Source organism: Periplaneta americana, chromosome 14 (genome assembly GCF_040183065.1).
Source record: "Periplaneta americana isolate PAMFEO1 chromosome 14, P.americana_PAMFEO1_priV1, whole genome shotgun sequence".
In the NCBI taxonomy this organism is placed as follows: Eukaryota; Metazoa; Arthropoda; class Insecta; order Blattodea; family Blattidae; genus Periplaneta; species Periplaneta americana.
This window is the reverse complement of record NC_091130.1, coordinates 120,064,401-120,084,779: the sequence shown is the minus strand read 5'-3', so window position 1 is coordinate 120,084,779 and position 20,379 is coordinate 120,064,401. Positions and strand designations below refer to the sequence as shown.

General features: G+C 35.0%; 1 protein-coding gene across 4 annotated transcripts in view; it reads right to left on the bottom strand.

Moving 5' to 3' along the window:
- Positions 1–251: 251 nt before the first annotated feature.
- The window catches only part of LOC138713712 (probable ribonuclease ZC3H12D), a 91,625-nt gene continuing 71,497 nt past the window's right edge, over positions 252–20,379 (bottom strand). For all 4 annotated transcript variants that reach the window (XM_069846015.1, XM_069846018.1, XM_069846014.1 and 1 more), the window contains 3 exons: positions 14,904–15,125; positions 9,808–9,915; positions 252–6,703 (listed from right to left, as the gene is read on the bottom strand). In XM_069846015.1, the coding sequence (XP_069702116.1) occupies positions 6,595–6,703; positions 9,808–9,915; positions 14,904–15,125 (439 nt within the window). In that variant the 3' untranslated portion in view covers positions 252–6,594. The remainder of the gene's footprint in view (positions 6,704–9,807; positions 9,916–14,903; positions 15,126–20,379) is intronic.

The following is a 20,379-nucleotide window of genomic DNA, read 5'->3' as shown; positions in this document are numbered from 1 at the left end:
CAGGACAAATAATGACAAGTTAAAGGGCTTTGCCATTGGGGGGGGGGGGGGAGTGTATTTTCACAAAAGACAGGATTATTAAGGATTATTATAGGATATTCTTTCTTCATCGTTGGGCAAAATTCTATAGCTGCATCTAATGGACTTTCATTTATGAATTTACATTTATTTTCTTCTGAAATTGGCATTTCATGATATTTGAATTCTTGAAATATCAATTATATTTTTTACGTTTGAAAATAAAAACACAATTTCTTATAAACACTGATTTTATTTTATATTATATATACACAAAATATATATAATTTTATTCCCATTAAACACATACTCACACTATACAGAATGGTGGTAGAATAGACAAAACTTCAGAAACTACTTTTCCTGTTCTCCGAAAAACATTCTTCTCACATGAATTTGCTGGAAATTAAATGTAATGTGCCTCAATGAACTGACTTTTTCTTTGAACTTATTAATCTAATGTTGATGAGGTAACTGATCTCTAATGTGATAAACCTGTTATTCTTACTGAAAGTGGAACCAACTGGAAATCCTGAAATATTGGTACTGGTCCCATTGATAAGAAGGCATAATACACAAATTCAAGTTTATTCAATGGGATAATAAATTTAATGCAACTGAAAGTAACGAAGTAATGTTAAGGCATTCTATTTTGTTTAAAAAATGATTGATAACCACAAAATGAGAAACGGACAAAGCTAGTACAGTGAGATTATTCATTTGAGAGTCAGTTTTCCCAGCTATATGTTGTCAAGTGTGAATGTGTTGTCAGCTGGCAAGGACAAGCTAAGGTCATTTGAGTACCTTATCTGTTCAGCAGGATTCAATCACTTTTATGCTAATTGAAACAATTTACAGTTGCATGATGATATTGAAATGCTGCATACCAAATATTCTTTACAAAAAAGTGTTTCTATACAATAAATTTCTTAAACCTAAGTTGGTAGGACAATAAGACTGCTTTGAAGTGAATTCTCTATAGCTAAAGTTCCAACTACAGAAACTGTTCGAAGGCTTGTGGGGAGAGAGAGAAAAAAATGAGAGCTATAGTCGCGATGCTGTTATTCCCAGTGTGACTCCTCTTCTTTGCTTACGTCTTAGGAAGTGAAGGCTCTATAAAGTCTAGGTAGGTAGTATCGTTCGCCATTTTTGTTCTTTCGTTGCTGAGCTACCATATGAGGACTCTATTTGCCACACCGTTAAACATTATCATATCGTAGCTCCTATGATAATAAATGAAATGCACTGTAATTCAGCAAATAATTATTTGCTCAATTATAATTGAGCGGCAAATAATGTCTTCGTGTGCTTTCTGTGAACGCCAACGAAAGAGCCAAAATGGCGGGCGATTATATTAACTATTTATCGAGCCTTAAGAAATTAATAACGTCTTCCTCAGCGAATCACAAGACGCACACATTTAAATGTATCCGACCTGCAACGCAATTGGCTGCCGGAAATTAGAGCGACGGGACTATAGGATCATTACTTCAAGAGAAACAGGTTTTTAATAGAGTAGAAATTAAACGAGATAGGTGAATAATTAGAACACACACACACCAACAACGTCACTTAAATGCTTTGCCCATGAGTCTGGACTGGGACCTGAAAATTTCTCATTCGCAAAATCCGCGACTTCATCTGTAAGGTGATTTAGCATGATTTTATAGAAGAATTGAAAGTGCGAAAAAATGCGAATTTCCTATCAAATTGCAAAATTACAAGAAAAATGCTATTTAATACCGATTTATCAGTAAAATGCTGTTTTTCAAATGAAAAGAGCATTGTATATACAGTGAAACCTCTCATTTACGGACATCGAAGGGACATAACTATCTGTCCGCATCGGGAGATGTCCTTTATTGGGAGGGAGGCTCCCAAATCTAACAGTAAATTTATAATATGCATTATGTATCCCTTCCCTCTTTAATGAAATGTACTACTGTAGTTTAATTCTAAATACAGTCTACTGTACTACAGTAAATTCTTTGAAACTTTGAACTACAGTAGGAAAGACCGAAAAAGGAAAACACAGTATTGTGCCACGCAATTTTATTCAAGGTCTACAGTTATGCAGTACTGTAATTTACAGTTTTCAACTTAACTTTTACGTTCAGGTGCCATGTCTCTCGAAACAGAACAACTGATTGAACCGAAAAGAATAATCCTACCAACTCTATCATGTGTCGAATACTATTTCACGATTGCGAAAACCTTGGACCCATCAGACAGGTTAAATTTTATGACTTTGTTTATCCACCCACTTCCAGCTAACAAGAGGTAGCCAGCTGGGCTAGTGGTAGCCTATGAGACTCTTATTGTCTTCTTTCATGTTAAGGAATTTCTGTACAGTTCTCAAAACTAAATTTTTCATTTTTGTAACACATTAGGTCTTGAACTCCAAGTTCTGTCCATAGTCAGGAGGTAAAGCAAGCTTTAGGACTGTGAAACAGCTGTCCGGGTCCGTGTCTGAGAATGTCCGTAAACGAGAGTTGAATTTATCATTATTTCTTTATTATTTCAGTTGGGACATAAAAATCTGTCTGTATATGAGGAGTGTCAGTATCTTGTGGGTGTCCGTAAGGAGAGGTTTCACTGTATATACAAAAATGAAAGACACTTTTTAAATACTCAAAATATGTTGAATGATTATCTCTTTATCAATTATTGCCCATTTGATTCGATAAATTTTATACATTGATAATGATGATTCTAAAATTTATATACATATCATAATATCAATTATAAAGGTCTATATTTGATATGGGCCTGACTAAAATTCATCGCGGCGGTTTACTTGGCCATTCACTTTTGAGATCGCAGCAGAGTTGGGTAGTTATTCTAGTTATATTGTCTGATTATAATTCATATGAGAAACTTTAATCTTGAACTTATTTATCTGAAAAATCAAAAAATGAATTGTAAGATATATTGGCAAAGTTGGGTGAATTTGTGAGATATGTGTTCCCTTGTAAAATAGGGCAAACAGCTATAACTCCTCATGAAAGAGTAAAAAAGCAGATGCAAATTTTGAGAAAAACAGATGCTAATTGTGATGAAAATAGATGCTAAAAATTCATATCCCTAATCTGGAATGTATAAACCGTCAGCATGAAATTCCATAAGATGCCTTAAGACGCAATACAAAATCTTAACGAGGACCCTGAATCTATATCTGCATGGGCCAGAAAGTTTGGTTTGACTCTCAATGCAAGAAAATCACAAGCAATCCTAGTGGGAGATCAACGTCTATTATGCAATATTACTGCTGTTCTTCCAGTCAAGTTAAACGACACAATAATCCCTTTTGCTTCCTGTGTTAAAAATCTTGGAGTTTACTTTGATACACATTTAAAATGGAATAACCAAGTAACCCATATTACCAAAAAAGTGCTTTCCATACTACATTCCTTAAACAGCATACGAAAATTTCTCCCGCTATCACTAAAAAAAATACTAGTGGAAACACTAGTAATGCCCACTTCGATTATTGTGATTTTCTACTGACTGACCTCAATGTCAACCAGTCGTAAAAATTACAATGTGTTCATAATTCTTGTGTTCGCTTCGTCTGCGATGTCCGTCACGCTGACCACATTACCCCATCCTTCCAAACTCTAAACTGGCTATGGCTTAGCGAATGTAGAAATTTTCATTCTCTTGTTCTCCTTTTCCAAGTCCTTCACACTTCTACACCTAACTATTTCAGTTACCTGTCATCATATCATAATCTCTTCACACACACGCAAAATAGCTGCATACTAGCCATACCAACACATAAGACATCATCGTATTCATCATCATACACAATCTCGCTCTCGCGCTTGTGTGGAATACCCTACCCAGCAGGGGCGGATGCAAGGGGGGGGATTAAGGGGATATATCCCCTCCCGAAATTTTGAGAAAAATACGAAACAAGAAACAAAAGTAATATTAATTTTAATTCGTGAATTTACATAGGAATTAGAGAGTTTTCCACATAAATTCTCTTTGCTAAAATGTTAAATTCCAAGAACTGCAGGAAGACAAACACAGCGTTCTTACTTCAAGACAGAGAGTCATGAAGAATATTTTAGGCTTTTAATTTTCCTTCTCTTCTTAGACTATTTCATTAGTCAGCTCAAGGATAGGTTTTTAAATCATAAGAAAATCCTAAAGTCCATACAAACTTTGCTGCCTAAAAACATAGTGCGAGCATCAGATGAAGATTTAGAAACTGCTGTTCAGGCTGTAGTAAATCAGTGGCCCAATGAAGTTGATGCATCACTAGTCTTTCTTCAATGAATTGAAGATGTGGAGAAGAAATTTCCTTGATCAGAAAAATCTTCACCTAATACCTACTGATTTTATATCATCTTTGAACAGGTGCAATGAAATTATTTTTCCCTGCACTCGCAAGGATCTGAAACTTTTCTGCACGTTGCCTGTAACTACAGCAACACCAGAACGGTCATTCTCAACATTGCGGTGTTTGAAGACTTACATGAGGACTGGCCTTGATGTATATACATAAAAATGTAGAAGTAAAAGCTCATGAAGTACTGGATGAACTGTCTTAGAAGCCTCGTCGCCTTCTTCTGTAAATGTCATTCTGTCATTGTTTTTCTATTGCAGTCATTTTAAATGTTAAAATTAAAAAATTATGGCTTATTTAACAACGCTCACAATTGCCGAGATTATGTCAGCGTCGCCGGTGTGCCGGAATTTTTTCCCTCAGGACTTCTTTTACATGCCAGTAAATCGACTGATATGAGGCCTGTCGCATTTAAACACACCTTAAATGCCATCGAGCTGGGTTGGGGTAGAACCTGCAACTTCGAGCACAGAAGGCTATACCGACTACGCTACTCAGGCCAACTTGTAAATGTTTGTGACTCGGAAACAAATTGTGAGTATATAAACTTATTTCTCATTACTCCATTTTTACTATCTCCACAAATCCCCCCCCGAAAAAAAATCCTGTGTCCGCCCCTGCTACCCAGTGACATCAGTGACTGTCAGAATTTAGTAGCATTCAAAAGCAAGCTTATTAAGCATTTTCTTACTGCGTAGAGTAGGTTTAATTTGTACTTAATCAATAAGAGAAATGCTTCTCCCTTCTTAACTTTTACAATAAACTGTCTAGCTTTTATTAATCAGTTAATCTTTTAGTACTTTGATTTTTATTGTATCTGTAAATTTAATATTAATTGTAATTATAATTGTAATTGATTCTTAATATTGTAGTTTGTAATCCCCTGGTAGAGGGGAAGAGAAGACCTGATGGCCTTATCTCTACCAGGTTAAATAAATAAATTAATTAATTAAAACCATATAAAACAAACTCAAGACAACAGTTTATTCCTAGTGATAGAGGCAGTAGATTAAATTGTTGTTGCTGGATTTTGTGATCAGTTGAATAGAAAGAGTCTGAGTTTGTGCATGCTGAATTTTCAACATCTGATGTAAATAAGGAAACATTTCTTAAATATGAATAAGCTGCTCTTATAACTACCCTTGCCTAACACCATTTGGCGGTGAACAGCAGTATAGTTGCGGTCAGCAACTGGCACACAAATGAATAATCTCACTGTATAAATACTTTAACATTAATTATTTTAAGAAACTTCCAAGATATTAAAACAAACTTAGATAAACATAAAATACTGATTACAGTTACTTTTAACAATGTATCAGCTAAGTACTGCTTTAGAAATATTTCTGGTTTCTGTTATGAAACAAATGGATGTTGTATATGTACACTTCCTACATAATGTCGATACAATTTCTACAATCATAGTTTGTATCAATTGTAACATAACACAATGCATATGTTAAAAAGAAAACTTGTATGCTTGAGCAAATTTTTATGCAAGACGGACTGCATTTCAACTATAAGAATGAACATATAAAAATAAAATTTTGAAAAATCAATTCTAATTAAAATATAACATATTTGCTCTCTTTTGTCAATATAATTATTTCGAGTTCATATAAAAAGTCTATTAGTTTAATGAAACCGTTTCATTTATCAAAGTAAAATGTTGAATTGGACGTTTATGCTTTATAGAAAATAATTAAATGAATTTATTGTATGTCTATGACACAAAGTATATATGTTAAGGAAAAACAAAGTATAGGTAACTAAGAAATATAACGAATCACAATAATAACATTGTACTATAATGCTGAAGAAGATAGTCATAATAAGTGTAACTACACAAAATATAATATGCAAAAAAGATCGGATGTTTACTTCGTGAATTGTGTGAACATAAATCATGTAGTGGAATATTTTATGTATTATTTTGATGTATCAACCAACAATACTTGCACAAAACCATTTTATGAAGTTGGTATTAATATATAAAAATACAATAATTTTCCTAATTTTTTAGATTTTCTTCAAAGTAAAGCAAATTTTCGAATGACAATTTTAATTTCCTTATCCATGGCCTTAAATAACTATTGCTGACAACATAAATTTTCGATTAACTCTATTATATCTTCTGTAGTCACTGACAATTATAAGACATCCAATTCGGAAGTAAGAGACCTCTGTGAAATTAACACCTTCTCAATGTTTAACTACTGTATTCATTGCTGAGCTGGAAATCTGAGAAAGTTTTCCAGATTTGGTCCATATCTGCCCAAAGGATCCTGAGGGAACATGATTATGTCTCCTACCCATGTGAACATCAGTAACCTGTATGAGTGTAAAAGGAATTCAACAAATCGGTCTTAGTAAAACGTAGTCACAAAGTTATTACATACTATATGTAGCAGACACAAATCAGTCTTAGTAAAATGTAGTCACAAAGTTATTACATACTATATGTAGCAGACACAAATCAGTCTTAGTAAAAAGTCGTCACAAAGTTATTACATACTATATGTAGCAGACACAAATCAGTCTTAGTAAAATGTAGTCACAAAGTTATTACATACTATATGTAGCAGACACAAATCAGTCTTAGTAAAATGTAGTCACAAAGTTATTACATACTATATGTAGCAGACACAAATCAGTCTTAGTAAAAAGTCGTCACAAAGTTATTACATACCATATGTAGCAGACACAAATCAGTCTTAGTAAAAAGTCGTCACAAAGTTATTACATACTATATGTAGCAGACACAAATCAGTCTTAGTAAAATGTAGTCACAAAGTTATTACATACTATATGTAGCAGACACAAATCAGTCTTAGTAAAATGTAGTCACAAAGTTACTACATACTATATGTAGCAGACACAAATCAGTCTTAGTAAAATATAGTCACAAAGTTACTACATACTATATGTAGCAGACACAAATCAGTCTTAGTAAAAAGTCGTCACAAAGTTATTACATACTATATGTAGCAGACACAAATCAGTCTTAGTAAAAAGTAGTCACGAAGTTATTACATACTATATGCAGCAGACACAAATCAGTCTTAGGAAAAAGTAGTCACGAAGTTATTACATACTATATGTAGCAAATACAAATCGGTCTTTGTAAAATGTAGTCACAAAGTTATTACATACTATATGTAGCAGACACAAATCAGTCTTAGTAAAAAGTAGTCACGAAGTTATTACATACTATATATAGCAGACACAAATCAGTCTTAGTAAAAAGTTGTCACAAAGTTATTACATACTATATGTAGCAGACACAAATCAGTCTTAGTAAAATGTAGTCACAAAGTTATTACATACTATATGTAGCAGACACAAATCAGTCTTAGTAAAAAGTAGTCACGAAGTTATTACATACTATATGCAGCAGACACAAATCATCTTAGTAAAAAGTAGTCACGAAGTTATTACATACTATATGTAGCAAATACAAATCGGTCTTTGTAAAATGTAGTCACAAAGTTATTACGTACTATATGCAGCAGACACAAATCAGTCTTAGTAAAAAGTAGTCACGAAGTTATTACATACTATATATAGCAAATACAAATCGGTCTTTGTAAAATATAGTCACGAAGTTATTACATACTATATATAGCAAATACAAATCGGTCTTTGTAAAATATAGTCACGAAGTTATTACATACTATAGCAGACGCATTCTTAAAGGTGAATGTACCTATGTAACGCTACAAACTATGAAATTATGTTATAGCTGTATTCACCTCTGAATTTAACAAAATGACAATACTATAATAAAAAAAATGGAGATATTACAACTCAGATATTATTGCAAATGGCTTTCACACTTATAAATTCAGAGGGCAAATAAAGCAAGATATGGATGACTATTATATCACAGCAGTCTGTACAGTACTAGAGAAAAGTAATGGGCCACTTCAATATTTTTAAGTCCCAGATACAAGACACTGGCATGCTCAGAAACCTAGAGCACAGACACACATGCTATCGCTAGAGTCGACAGTATTTCAGAAGGCGGTTGTCTGCTAAAGTTAGCGCCAAGAGAGACAGAGAGAGTGAGTGAGGAAGTGTACAACATTTCCATACCGTACTATATGCTCACATGCAGTACAAATAGAGCTGAAGAGAATTTAAATTCTCAAAAGATAATAATGACTTTTGACGTTGATTACTGTAAGCATGACACCAAACAAATTCTCTTTCCTTCACTAATAATTCGTTTCACAGTTCACAAACCCATACGACATGCTTCTGCAGTCGTTTCTTGCATGTTGCCAACATTACAGCCAGCACCATGATGGCTGGCAGTATTCTGCTAGTCAACGTTTTTTAAATAATTACACACTTTAAACACTATTTCCCGCATCTGCCTTGCAGTACTCGTCTTTTTACACTCTCTCATTCCATGTATTTACCTTACACACATAGTATGATGATATTGCGTTGTTAGCAGAAGAGGAGACGATACTAAGGGATATGCTACTGGAGCTAAATGACAGCTATGAGCAGTATGAGATGAAGATAAATGCCAACAAGACGACCACCATGGTATAGGAAGAAAAGCAAAGGTAAACTTGCGAATTCTAAATGAGGCAGTAGAGCAAGTAGACACCTTCAAATACTTGGGGTATACTATAAGCAGTAACATGAGCTGCTGTGAAGAAGTCAAAAGGAGAATAACAACAGCAAAGGAAGCTTTTAATAGAAAGAGGAGCATCTTCTGCAGACCTATAGAGAAAGAATTAAGGAAGAGACTAGTGAAGTGCTTTGTATGGAGTGTAGAATTGTATGGGGCAGAAACATGGACATTACGACGAAGTGAAGAGAAGCGAACAGAAGCATTTGAAATGTGGATATGGAGAAGGATGTAGCATGTGAAATGGACAGAGTTAGAAACAAAGCTGTATTGGAAAGAGTGAATGAAGAAAGAATGATGCTGAAACTGATCAGAAAGAGGAAAAGAAATTGGCTGGGTCACTGGTTGAGAAGAAACTGCCTTCTGAAGGATGCACTGGAAGGAATAGTGAACGGGAGAAGAGTTCGGGCCAGAAGAAGATATCAGATGTTAAACAACATTAAGATAAGTGGTTCATATGCAGAGACAAAGAGGAAGGCAGAAAATAGGAAAGACTGGAGAATGCTGGGTTTGCATTGAAAGATCTGTCCTTGGGCAGAACACTATGAATGAATGAATGAATGAATGAATGAGTAGTTTTATTCGAAACATCCCACATCATTGTTTTACCTTGAAGAAGGGGGGCACATTTTGATGAGAACTTTCCCTCTGTAGAAAAAAATATATAAAGAACTTTCCCTCTGTAGAAAAACAACATATAAAAATAAGATAAATACCGATTTTCTTAACATAAAATAAGAGGAAATTAAGGTGTGAAAATGTACATAATTGTACATTCCACTATCCCCACCTATTTTCAATAGTCTCTCTCCATGCAGGGTTCTCTCGGAGAAGATCACGATAATTATCTGTCGAAACAATAACACCTCCACACTCAGCTGCATACTGGACAATATATCTGTAACAAGCATGTATTACGTCCTAACAGAAAAACTCTTTCTAACTGAATGACAAAAAACATTTGAAGAGTGAAGTATACTTTCACTTGTGTTTCCCACAGAAAGTTGTGTTGTATAATGCTTTTATATGCACATACAGTATAGTGGAACTCCACAAATAGACACAGCAATGGTCCGTGTGCGAGACGAGGTACAAACGCTGTCTTTCTACGGAGTACTGCGGACATTGGTAAACATAAGGGCTGTACAATGTTTTTTATGGCATGTGGACCGAAACATAAATAATTATAGTATATAATTTTAAATAATATATATTGTAGTATATGCAAAATATATAACAAAACAAATCCGTGATTATGTATAATATATAAGTGATACATCTGAAACATAAAACAAACTTCTGGAGGAAAAATTCTCTAAATATGTCTACATACAGGGCTCTCATTTCAAAACTTCCCACTCTAACTAGTTAATTAAATTGAATTCAATTTAAACAAAAAACCACGTAAATTTAGATATCAAGGGGGAAGTCTTAAACAAAACTTAATTGCATTTTAGATTTCACCACCCACCCCCATCCACTCCCACTTTTGAAATTTCAAATGGCATCCCTATATTTTTATACTTTCATCTCAAACAGCAGAAATAACTAAAATGCTCTCTCAATTAATATCACTCAATAAAAGAATTGTATTCCAATGGATAACATCCCATTGTGGAATCCTGGGAAATGAGAATGCAGATGCTTTAGCAAAGAAGGGCAGTACTGCTACTTACAGACCTGTTACTAAATCTACGTATTACTCTGTGAAAAGATTTATTAAATCTACATACTTAGACTTCAACAAACAAAATTTGATAACACAATCTCAAGGGAAAAAATGGAACTCTCTGCATCATAATCCACAGTTAATTCCTGATTTACCACGGAAATCGTCTGTAGCTGCATTTAGATTGGCAACAGGCCATGATTGTTTGGCCAAACACCTGCATAGAATTGGAATATATCAGTCCCCTAACTGCCCATTGTGCAACTCAAACCAAGAAATGGATTCGGAACACCTCAAAATCTGTGCTTCAGTGGCTGGCCATCATAATATCTTTGAAAAATATTGGAGTGCAAGAGGTCAAATGACTTTATTGTCAAACGCCTGGCATTAGAAAACAACAACATATTTTTATACTTAAATATGAAAGAGCATTCAATTGTTTATACACCACATTCATTTGTTTTCGCACTTTTCTTCTCTATCGTCGCCTGGTAACCTGCATTGTTGTTATTGTTGATTAGAGCCGAAGAGAATAAAGCTATAAAAACATATTGAGCATTTCTTGTAATAGTTGTGTTTGTGTATTAAATTATTTTAAAATGGTGTATACCCTTCAAGAGAGAACATAAATCATCCCTATTGAATAAATTTAGGAAATACACAAAATAAGCTGTGTTTTCATCCTACAATCAACTGATAATAACAAAGCTTCTTATAATCACTACAGAATGCCTCGTAATTAGATGAATTTTGTTTTATCCTATGCACTGTTCTGATTGATTCACCTTTTTTAACCGTTCCAATATTTGTAACTTCTCCTTCAACATAAGTACACATTTTTTGTTTCCTGCCTTGCTGCCAACGTGTACGAGTATCTGCACACTACTGCACTGGTTCAACTGGTTAGCCCTGTGCAGCGCCGGACACGATGCGTTGACTTACCTTGTATCATGAAGATACGAGAGTGAGTGTCTATTTGTGGAGTTCCACTGTACAACTATTAACTTCCAAAGGGGAAATGTTACTACTAATTCAAACAATTTAGTACAAAAATCCAAGAAAATTTACAAACAGTACACAAGTAAAATGTTTAGTATAAAAATCAATAAAACATAAGTTGTATTCATTACAGGCCATAGAGACTCACAGGGTAGTGGGACGTTAAGGCTCCCACCTGTACAATCAGCATTAATAGCAGTAGGGATGTCAGTCCTACATGCCTCCTGCCTTCATCCCCAAGGAAATAACCCTAGTATCTGCACTCATTTCTGTTAGAGGCTGAGTAAACCCCAGGGCCATAGTGCGATTAGTGCAACTAGAACTAGATTAGTGGAGAAAATCCACAGGAATCAACCCGTGATTCTCCAGGTTACAGTGTTACACCTTAACCGAGATGCTACCACATATTCCCATAAAAATTTAATATGAACTTTTCTTTGGAGAAATAATATTACTTGGGTTGGATAAAAAGTAATGGCAACAGTTCGATATTTCTGACATGGCTTTATTCACAGGGGTACAACATTTACGTACCTTCTACATAGTCACCCCCCTTATTTATTACCTTTTGCCAAATGTTTGGAAGGCGTCGTACACCATCAGTGCGTCCATCTTTGTTGATGTTCCGTATTGACCGCCCTAAAGCACGGATAAGTTCATCTCTGGTATTGTACCGGGTCCCAGTTCACTTTGGTGAAAAGATCGTAATCGCATGGATCATATCAGGTGAGTACGGAGATGTTCCAGAATCTCCCATTGCCAGCGACACAAGAGGTCCTTGACAGTAGCAGCGGTATGATTCTTTGCATTATCATGAAGAATGATGCGGTTCTGTACCCTCAAGTGTCGTCGTTTTCTCCTGAGGGCTGGATGAAGGTGGTGCTGCAGGAACCTGCAGTAGTAGTCCGCGTTTACCGTCTGCCTTGGAGGTACAGCGTGGTGCAGTATTACCCCATCAATGTCATACGCCACAATGAACATCACCTTCACAGCACTTCCAACAAGACCTTCCCGAAACGCTTTAACCCATCGTGCCACTGTGCAATATGGCAACACTGCATCGCCACATGATTCACGCAGTCCCTGAAAACATTCTTGTGCACTACAACCTCGTGCCACTTCAATTTTGATCCAGGAACGTTGCTCTAGTTTTGTAAACATGATCTTAGGGCGCTCGCACTATCCCTATGAAAGTCAATGTTCTACACACTGCAGTAGATTGACAAAGTATTGTCGCTGCTGGCTACACTAACTCATCTAACAGTCCTTGTTCATGTCCATACAGCTGGCAGCTCTCGAACGCACCATCGTCACGTGACAGCAGTGTTGCCATTACTTTTTATCCAACCTATGTATATCTCTAAGACATCTAACTCCATTTCCTATTCTTTATTTCCATAAGATACGCTACTTTATAGAAGATATATGGAATCTATAGATTATGTATACAAAATATAATGCAAAAGAATTTCATTTGAGCTACAATATGGCAGTTGAAATAGATTATTACAGTTTTCTTTCACTATAATATCTAGAGACGAGAATTCATGCAAATGCATGTTTTTATAGGAACATAGAACATAGCTCAAACTTAGTACTTACCCATTTCATTACTTTCCGGTTCCAAATATGTGTACTTTTCCCGTGCATATTTGCATGATTTGGCCTTTTTGGGGATAAAAACATGCATAATGCATATTTAAGTAATTTTTAGCTTAATCATGCATATAATATATGCTACATTATATTCAGTTTAAATGCATGTTTCAATGGTTTTGAGTGGACACCTCAGGATCGAAGGAAAAGATAAAAAACTAAATAACAGGAAAATGAAAGGGAATGTTAAGATTTTTACAATAAAATGTTAGAGGACCTTTCCCTGGACGGAAGTTCACTTTTACAATTTACCGACGATGACTGCATGTCATAAATGGATATTTTATTACATTGAATATTTTGAGAATAGTAAAGGAAATATGGAAACTGCCGACAAATACTTTAGATCAAAAGCACCCAATTTCAGGGAGGTTGCAAATTCTTTCCTTTTTCCAGTACTAGTAGCAATTTAGATTCTTATAAAATTGTAATCATTCGTTAAACTGTCTTTGCAGTGCGTGAACCTCGTAAGTGTTTAATGTGTTTATTTATTCTGTTCACGTGTGTTAATGTAGTTCTAATATGCTTCCAATTAAAGGTTCCAAACGTGTATTCTTTGCACAGTGGATTAAAGGAAAGGATTTTATTAGCTCAGATAGAAATGTCGTATTCTGCGATTGTTGCAGTAAAGAGGTAAATCCTGCTATTCTGTTTCCAAATATTTTCTATGGCAGTATTTTAGTATTTATTTATTTAACCTGGTAGAGATAAGGCCGTCAGGCCTTCTCTGCCTCTCTACCAGGGGATTACAACTATAATATGAAGAATAAAATTACAATTAATATTAAATTTACAATTACAATAAAAATTAAAGTACGACAAGATTACCTGATTAACAAAAGCTAGACATTTTATCACAGAAGTTAAGAACAAAGAATATTTTTGAATTACAAAATTTCTTTAAAATAATTAATTAAATTATGATGTCAGTTTTCAATCATATCTAGGTAACCGTAAGGTCTATTATAATTTCAGATAAAATATACTGAAAAATTTCAAGTAGACCAGCACATCACATCTGCTTTACATATTGCAAGAATGCAAAAAGGGAAAGAATCTGCAAAGAATTTCATAGATCCCTCAATTATGCCTGTGGGAAAGTGTCTGTAGCGGCAAAAAACAAACTGGACAGGGTCATAAATGTGAACCCGGACTACGGATTCTTTTGTTCAGTGAAGAAGGTTATTTGTGGCGAAACTTTGAATGAAGAATTTGGCCTGACACTGTCACAAATATGTTCATTCAAGTTTGCACCCATAACTTCTTGTGATGTAGTGAGGTCATTCTCTGCCTACAAAAACATATTGACTGACAAACGCAGGAACCTCACAGAAACCAATTTAGAAATGTTGTTTAGGTTCTTAATTGTGCCAAAAAAAGAAATAAAACATTTGGAATAAAAATGAAAGTGCATATTTTAATGTATTTTTCACTTGATCGTGCATGTTTCATAGTTTGATAGTGCATGAATGCATGCATATTTTGGGATTTTATACTGCATGAAATTCTCGTCTCTAATAATAACAAACGTATTAATGTTCTTCCAATATCTGGCTACATACCTATCATCATAAGCAACCACTAGTCGATCGCCAATCCTCCGACTAGGTGTGAATGTAAGAAGTCCTTGTTTCTCAAGTTTGTCCAGGATATCTGTATCTTTGCTTTGAGGAGACGACCTGCGGTACTTTGGTACAAAGGCTATTACTTTATGGTTCAACTTTAAGAAGTAGTCTATGCATATTTGTAGGCCTCTGCATGAGAAGAATAGACCATTTCCATGTCTAGACAAAAATATAGAAGGTATAATGTTATCAAATGTTATTGCATGTTCTAAATATTATGTTAGTATGTTAATCTTCTTAAATGTGAGAACAGAATTATATGCAGAAGTGAAATAAGAACAGTTAATTCCCTATTTTCAAGTTTCCTTTGCAACAGTCTACACTGATCACAGCCAAACAAATATTCACTCATAGTGAAGGCCAGAAATCGTTAATGAAAGCACTGTTTAACAAACTAATAATAAAATAAAAACTCATTTGTGTCAAAGAAGCAACTGAAGATGTCTGTAATTTTTAAGCATATATCAGTAATTTATCTAGCAGAGACGTGCATACATAGCTCCTTATATTATAAATTGTTAACACAATTCTGTGAACTTGCAACATGCATAAAAGATACATACAAGATTCTTCTGGTTATGAAGTTACAAGTTACTCTATTGTTTACCTAATTGTAACAAAATGAGAAAAGCAGCATGAAAATTAAATGTTGTTCCCACAATGATACAATTACAATGACTGGCACAAAAAACTCAATATGTGACTAAAGTTTAAAAAAAGTAACATGTAATTGTCCATTTAACCAGGGTTTAGCATGTTCCGATATTTTGTTTATGGAAAGATTGTCAGCTATGTTGTCAGAGGATAATGCTTTATATAGTATTTATGAAAATGATCTCTCTACAGCTCTGAAAAGTGCTATGCTGGACATAGGCGCCGACTTCAGAGGGGAGCAAAGGCACTTTCTGCCCCCTCAACTTATAGAACCAGGGCCACTGCCTTCCCCTATAAAAATAGGGAGTCTTGCCCACCCCTCCTCCAAATAATTCGAAGAGAGATTTTTCACGTTACAAATATAATAATAATAAATTTGTTGAAAGAAGAACTAGAACATAAGCCAAGAATGGGTATTTCAAATCCAGCTATCACAATGAACATGTTAGTAACAACTCACAATACCCTTTCCTTTCTTTCCTCCTGTATTTGAGAGTTTCTTTTTTTTATTTTACTTGGTTCTTTAACAACGCTGGGAGATTGGTGACGGCAAGATGATATTTGAGGAGATGACACCGAGGATTCACTATACCTTACCTGACATTTGCCTTATGGTCGGGGACAACCTCGGAAAAACACAACCAGGTAATTAGTCCAAGTGGGAATCGAACCCACTCCCAAGTGGAACTCCAGATCAGCAGGCAAGTGCGCTTTGCCAACTGAGCTACGCCAGTGGCTTTGAGAGAGGTGAAACACATGATGCAATGATGATTCTACTTCTTTGTCTACGATCCACATTTTTTTAGTATAATTAAAATTTTTCAACTACTGCGATCAAACAGTAATGGTCATAAGTATTATCTAGCAGAAATGATAACACAGAATTAACAGTTCAATTGACTGCATTATTGCGTAATACAAATTATTATTAATATTCAACATTTTTCGTAAACAATTAAATTTGTTTATGCTCGACCATGCCGAAATGTAGTAATTATACACCTGGTAGCAGCCCTTTAATGGACCTCATTAAAGTACACCTATTCATTAAAGTTCAGGTGTTCCGCCAATCAGAAAGCACCATATGAAAGTGCAAGTATCGATTTCACCAATTGCCAATAAATAACCTACATTTGAAATAAAGTCAGTTCTGTTACTATAATAATTAGCGTTAATTGCAAATAATATTCAAATAAATTCAATTTGTCATCTCATTTTTCAATGTATAATTCAATTTCAAGGTTATATCAAGATTAATGTTTCTTTTACTCTCTAGATTATATCAAGGTCATCGACACCTGTTTCTCGGAAAAAAATCAATACTTTCGCGTCTGCGCACATCTCACAATTTACGAGGTAGGCTATTGCACAAGGTCAGTTCCGCTCCTCACTTAGATAACAATAACATGAATACTTATGAATAATTTCAAGTTAGAAATATGGTCGAGCATAAAAAGTCATATGAAACTTGCCTATAATGGTAATTAAGACGCTCGTATGAAATTATGAAACTCGCTCTCGCGTCTTAATTACTACCATTATAGGCTCGTTGCATAATGTACTATTTGAAATTAGAAGTAACCATTATCAACATTCAGTTTCACTGATCATTTTTTGTGATGATCGTCATGGTGGGTGTGGACTTGTTAAGCGAGCAGCGATTACAATATAAGTATTACTGTTCTTAATAAAGAAAACCGTCTAAAATAAAACAGTAATAAACCGAAACAGAATGATAAATTGCGTAACTAATAGCACATGTTCATCACAACTGTAAGGATCAACAAAGGGTGAGCAAAGCAATGAAAGGGAAAAGATAGTGTATAAGGGCCGTAGTGTTTGGGCCAAGCAATTTCCGTGGGTACTGTATGAAAAATCAGATGATGTTATTTTCTGAAAAAAGGAATTAAAGTTTTCTCAGATTTTTGTGCAAAGTCCTGCCTCCCCAATATTTCAAGGAAGTCGACACCTATGAATTGCTGGAAGCAGTGCAATTATAATTCATTGCTCTGTTCCTGCACCCTTCAGCCACTAGGTGATAGTGTTCTCTCACTGAAAAGAAACTTAAATAATAGCCCTGAAGATACTACGAGATGTTGTGTTGATGGAAGAAGAATGCAGCAGGCACAATGCTGCAAGAAAGTTAGGAACTACCTGGACTGTCACCCTCTCTATATTTTATGCTCGACCATGCCGAAATGTAATAATTATACACCTGGTAGTAGTCCTTTAATGCACCTCATTAAAGTACACCTATTCATTATAATTCAGTTGTTCTGCCAATGAGAAATCACCATTGTATCATTATAAAACTGCAAGTATCGATTATTCTCGGATATGCAACCGAAAGACAATTAGCGAAAAGTCACGGAGGCTGGAAATCCAATACTGTCGCAGAAGGTTATGTTCTGTTACTATAATAATTAGCGTTAATTGTAAATAATATTCAAATAAATTCAATTTGTCATCTCGTTTTTCAATTCTAAATCAATTTCCAGGTTATATCAAGACTAATCTTCATGTTATTCTCTAGATTATATCAAGGTCAATGACATTCGTGCATCAGAAAAAATCAATACTTTCGCGTCTGCGCACATCTCACAATTCAGGTCAGTTCTGCTCCTCATGTACATAACCATAACATGAATACTTATGAATAATTTCAAGTTAGAAATATGGTCGAGCATAAAAAGTCGTATGAAACTTGCCTATAATGGTAATTAAGACGCTCATATGAAACATACTTGCGTCTTAATTATTACCATTATAGGCTTGTTGCAAAATGTACCATTTTCAGTCAATTATTTAATAATGCTGTAACAACTCTAGATTTAGTGTCGAAGGAATTGGTGACAGCAAGGTGGTATTTGGTGAGATGAGTTCGAGAATTCATTTTACAGCTGAGGAAAACCTTAGAGAAAACCCAATCAGCTGATCGACCTAAGTAGGTACTGAATCCACGCCCGAGCACAGCCTCACATCAGCAGAAAACGTGCCACAGCCTGAGCCATGTTGGTGAATCCCTTTCTTTAATGAAATGATTATAATGTAAACTATGAGACAGGATAAAATGTATTGTACTCGTGATAAGCTGTGTTAAAAAGAAGATACTTACCCATGCTGCAAATAATGAGAATAACTTCTTAAACCTTCGTCTACATAAAGAATACGTCTACTGCTGCTGCTGCTGATGATGATGATGATGATAATAATAATAATAATACAGTAGAGCCCCAATTATGCATCACCCTATTAACCGACCAGCGGATTATCCAACTTTTTTTTTGCTTCAGAAAAAACATATAGTACTGTACAGTACTTTACATTAATAAAAAGGTAAAGGTAAAGGTATCCCCGTAACATGCCATGAAGGCACTTAGGGGGCATGGAGGTAGAGCCCCATGCTTTCCATGACCTCGGCACTAGAATGAGGTGGTGTGGTCGGCACCATGCTCTGACCACCTTTTACCCCCAGGAAAGACCCGGTACTCAATTTTATAGGAGGCTGAGTGAACCTCGGGGCCGTTCTGAAAGTTTGGCAACGAGAAAAAATCCTGTCACCACCTGGGATCGAACCCCGGACCTTTCAGTCCGTAGCCAACTGCTCTACCAACTGAGCTACCCAGCCGCCCACTTTTACATTAATACATATTTTTTCTATAGTGTGTTATTACTAGGGACCGAATTTTTAGAGTTTTAAAAGGACCATTTTATGGACAACAGAGTGGAAATTTTAAAATGGGAAAAGGAATGAAACAAGGAGACAGTCTAAGCCCATTATTATTTATAATATTCATGGATCAAATCATAAAACAATGCAGAAGATGAACAAGAAGATATAAAATTGGAAATTGGAAACTTATACCTATATACCTGCAATCACTGATATATGCAGACGATATTGTTTTGATTAATAATAATGTTGAAGACCTTCAGAATGCAGTTATAGAACAGGCAAGTACCTTAGAAGAGGGAGGTATGGTTGTGAATGTTAGTAAAAGCAAAATAATGAAGATTGGAGGGGAAAAGGTAAATTTCGAAATAAAATGGAAAGATCAAACATTAGAACAAGTAAATAGTTATAAGTAATTAGGAACAATAATAAATGACGATGGCAAACTAGACGAAGAAATAAACAATCGAATTAGAAAAGCAAATCAAGTTTATTATAATCCAAATAATACAATTATTGGAAAGAGAGAAGTAAATAAGAAAACAAAAATGCAGATTTATAAAACAGTATATTTACCTGTACTCCTATATGGTGTTGAGACTTGGGCAATGATGGATAAGCATAAAAGTAGGGTGAAATATCTGAGAAAAGTAGTTGGGAAAACTAAGAGAGAGAGAGTCAGAAATATAAATATTAGAAATGAACTACAGCAGGCACCAGTGGTAGAACAAATTGAAAGGAATCAACTGAATTGGTTCGGACATCTAGTTAGAATGGGAGATGAGAGGAAAGCGAAAGAAGTATTTGAATCGAGAGTAGAAAGTTAAAGGAGGAGGGGTAGACCAAGAATAGAATGGGAACAATACGTTAATGATGTGGTGAGAAGAAGAGGGAAGGAAATCCGGGAAATAAGATTGGCATTGGACCGGGAGAGATGTAAGAAATGGGTGGAGGACCCGATGCTGCAAGGCACAAGGGATAGATGAAGAAGAAGAAGAAAAGGACCATTTTAGGTTTTTGGAACAGATGAATTAGATTTTTTTTAGGTTTTACGTCCAACCTGTGAAAGGGGTCACAAAAACTGCC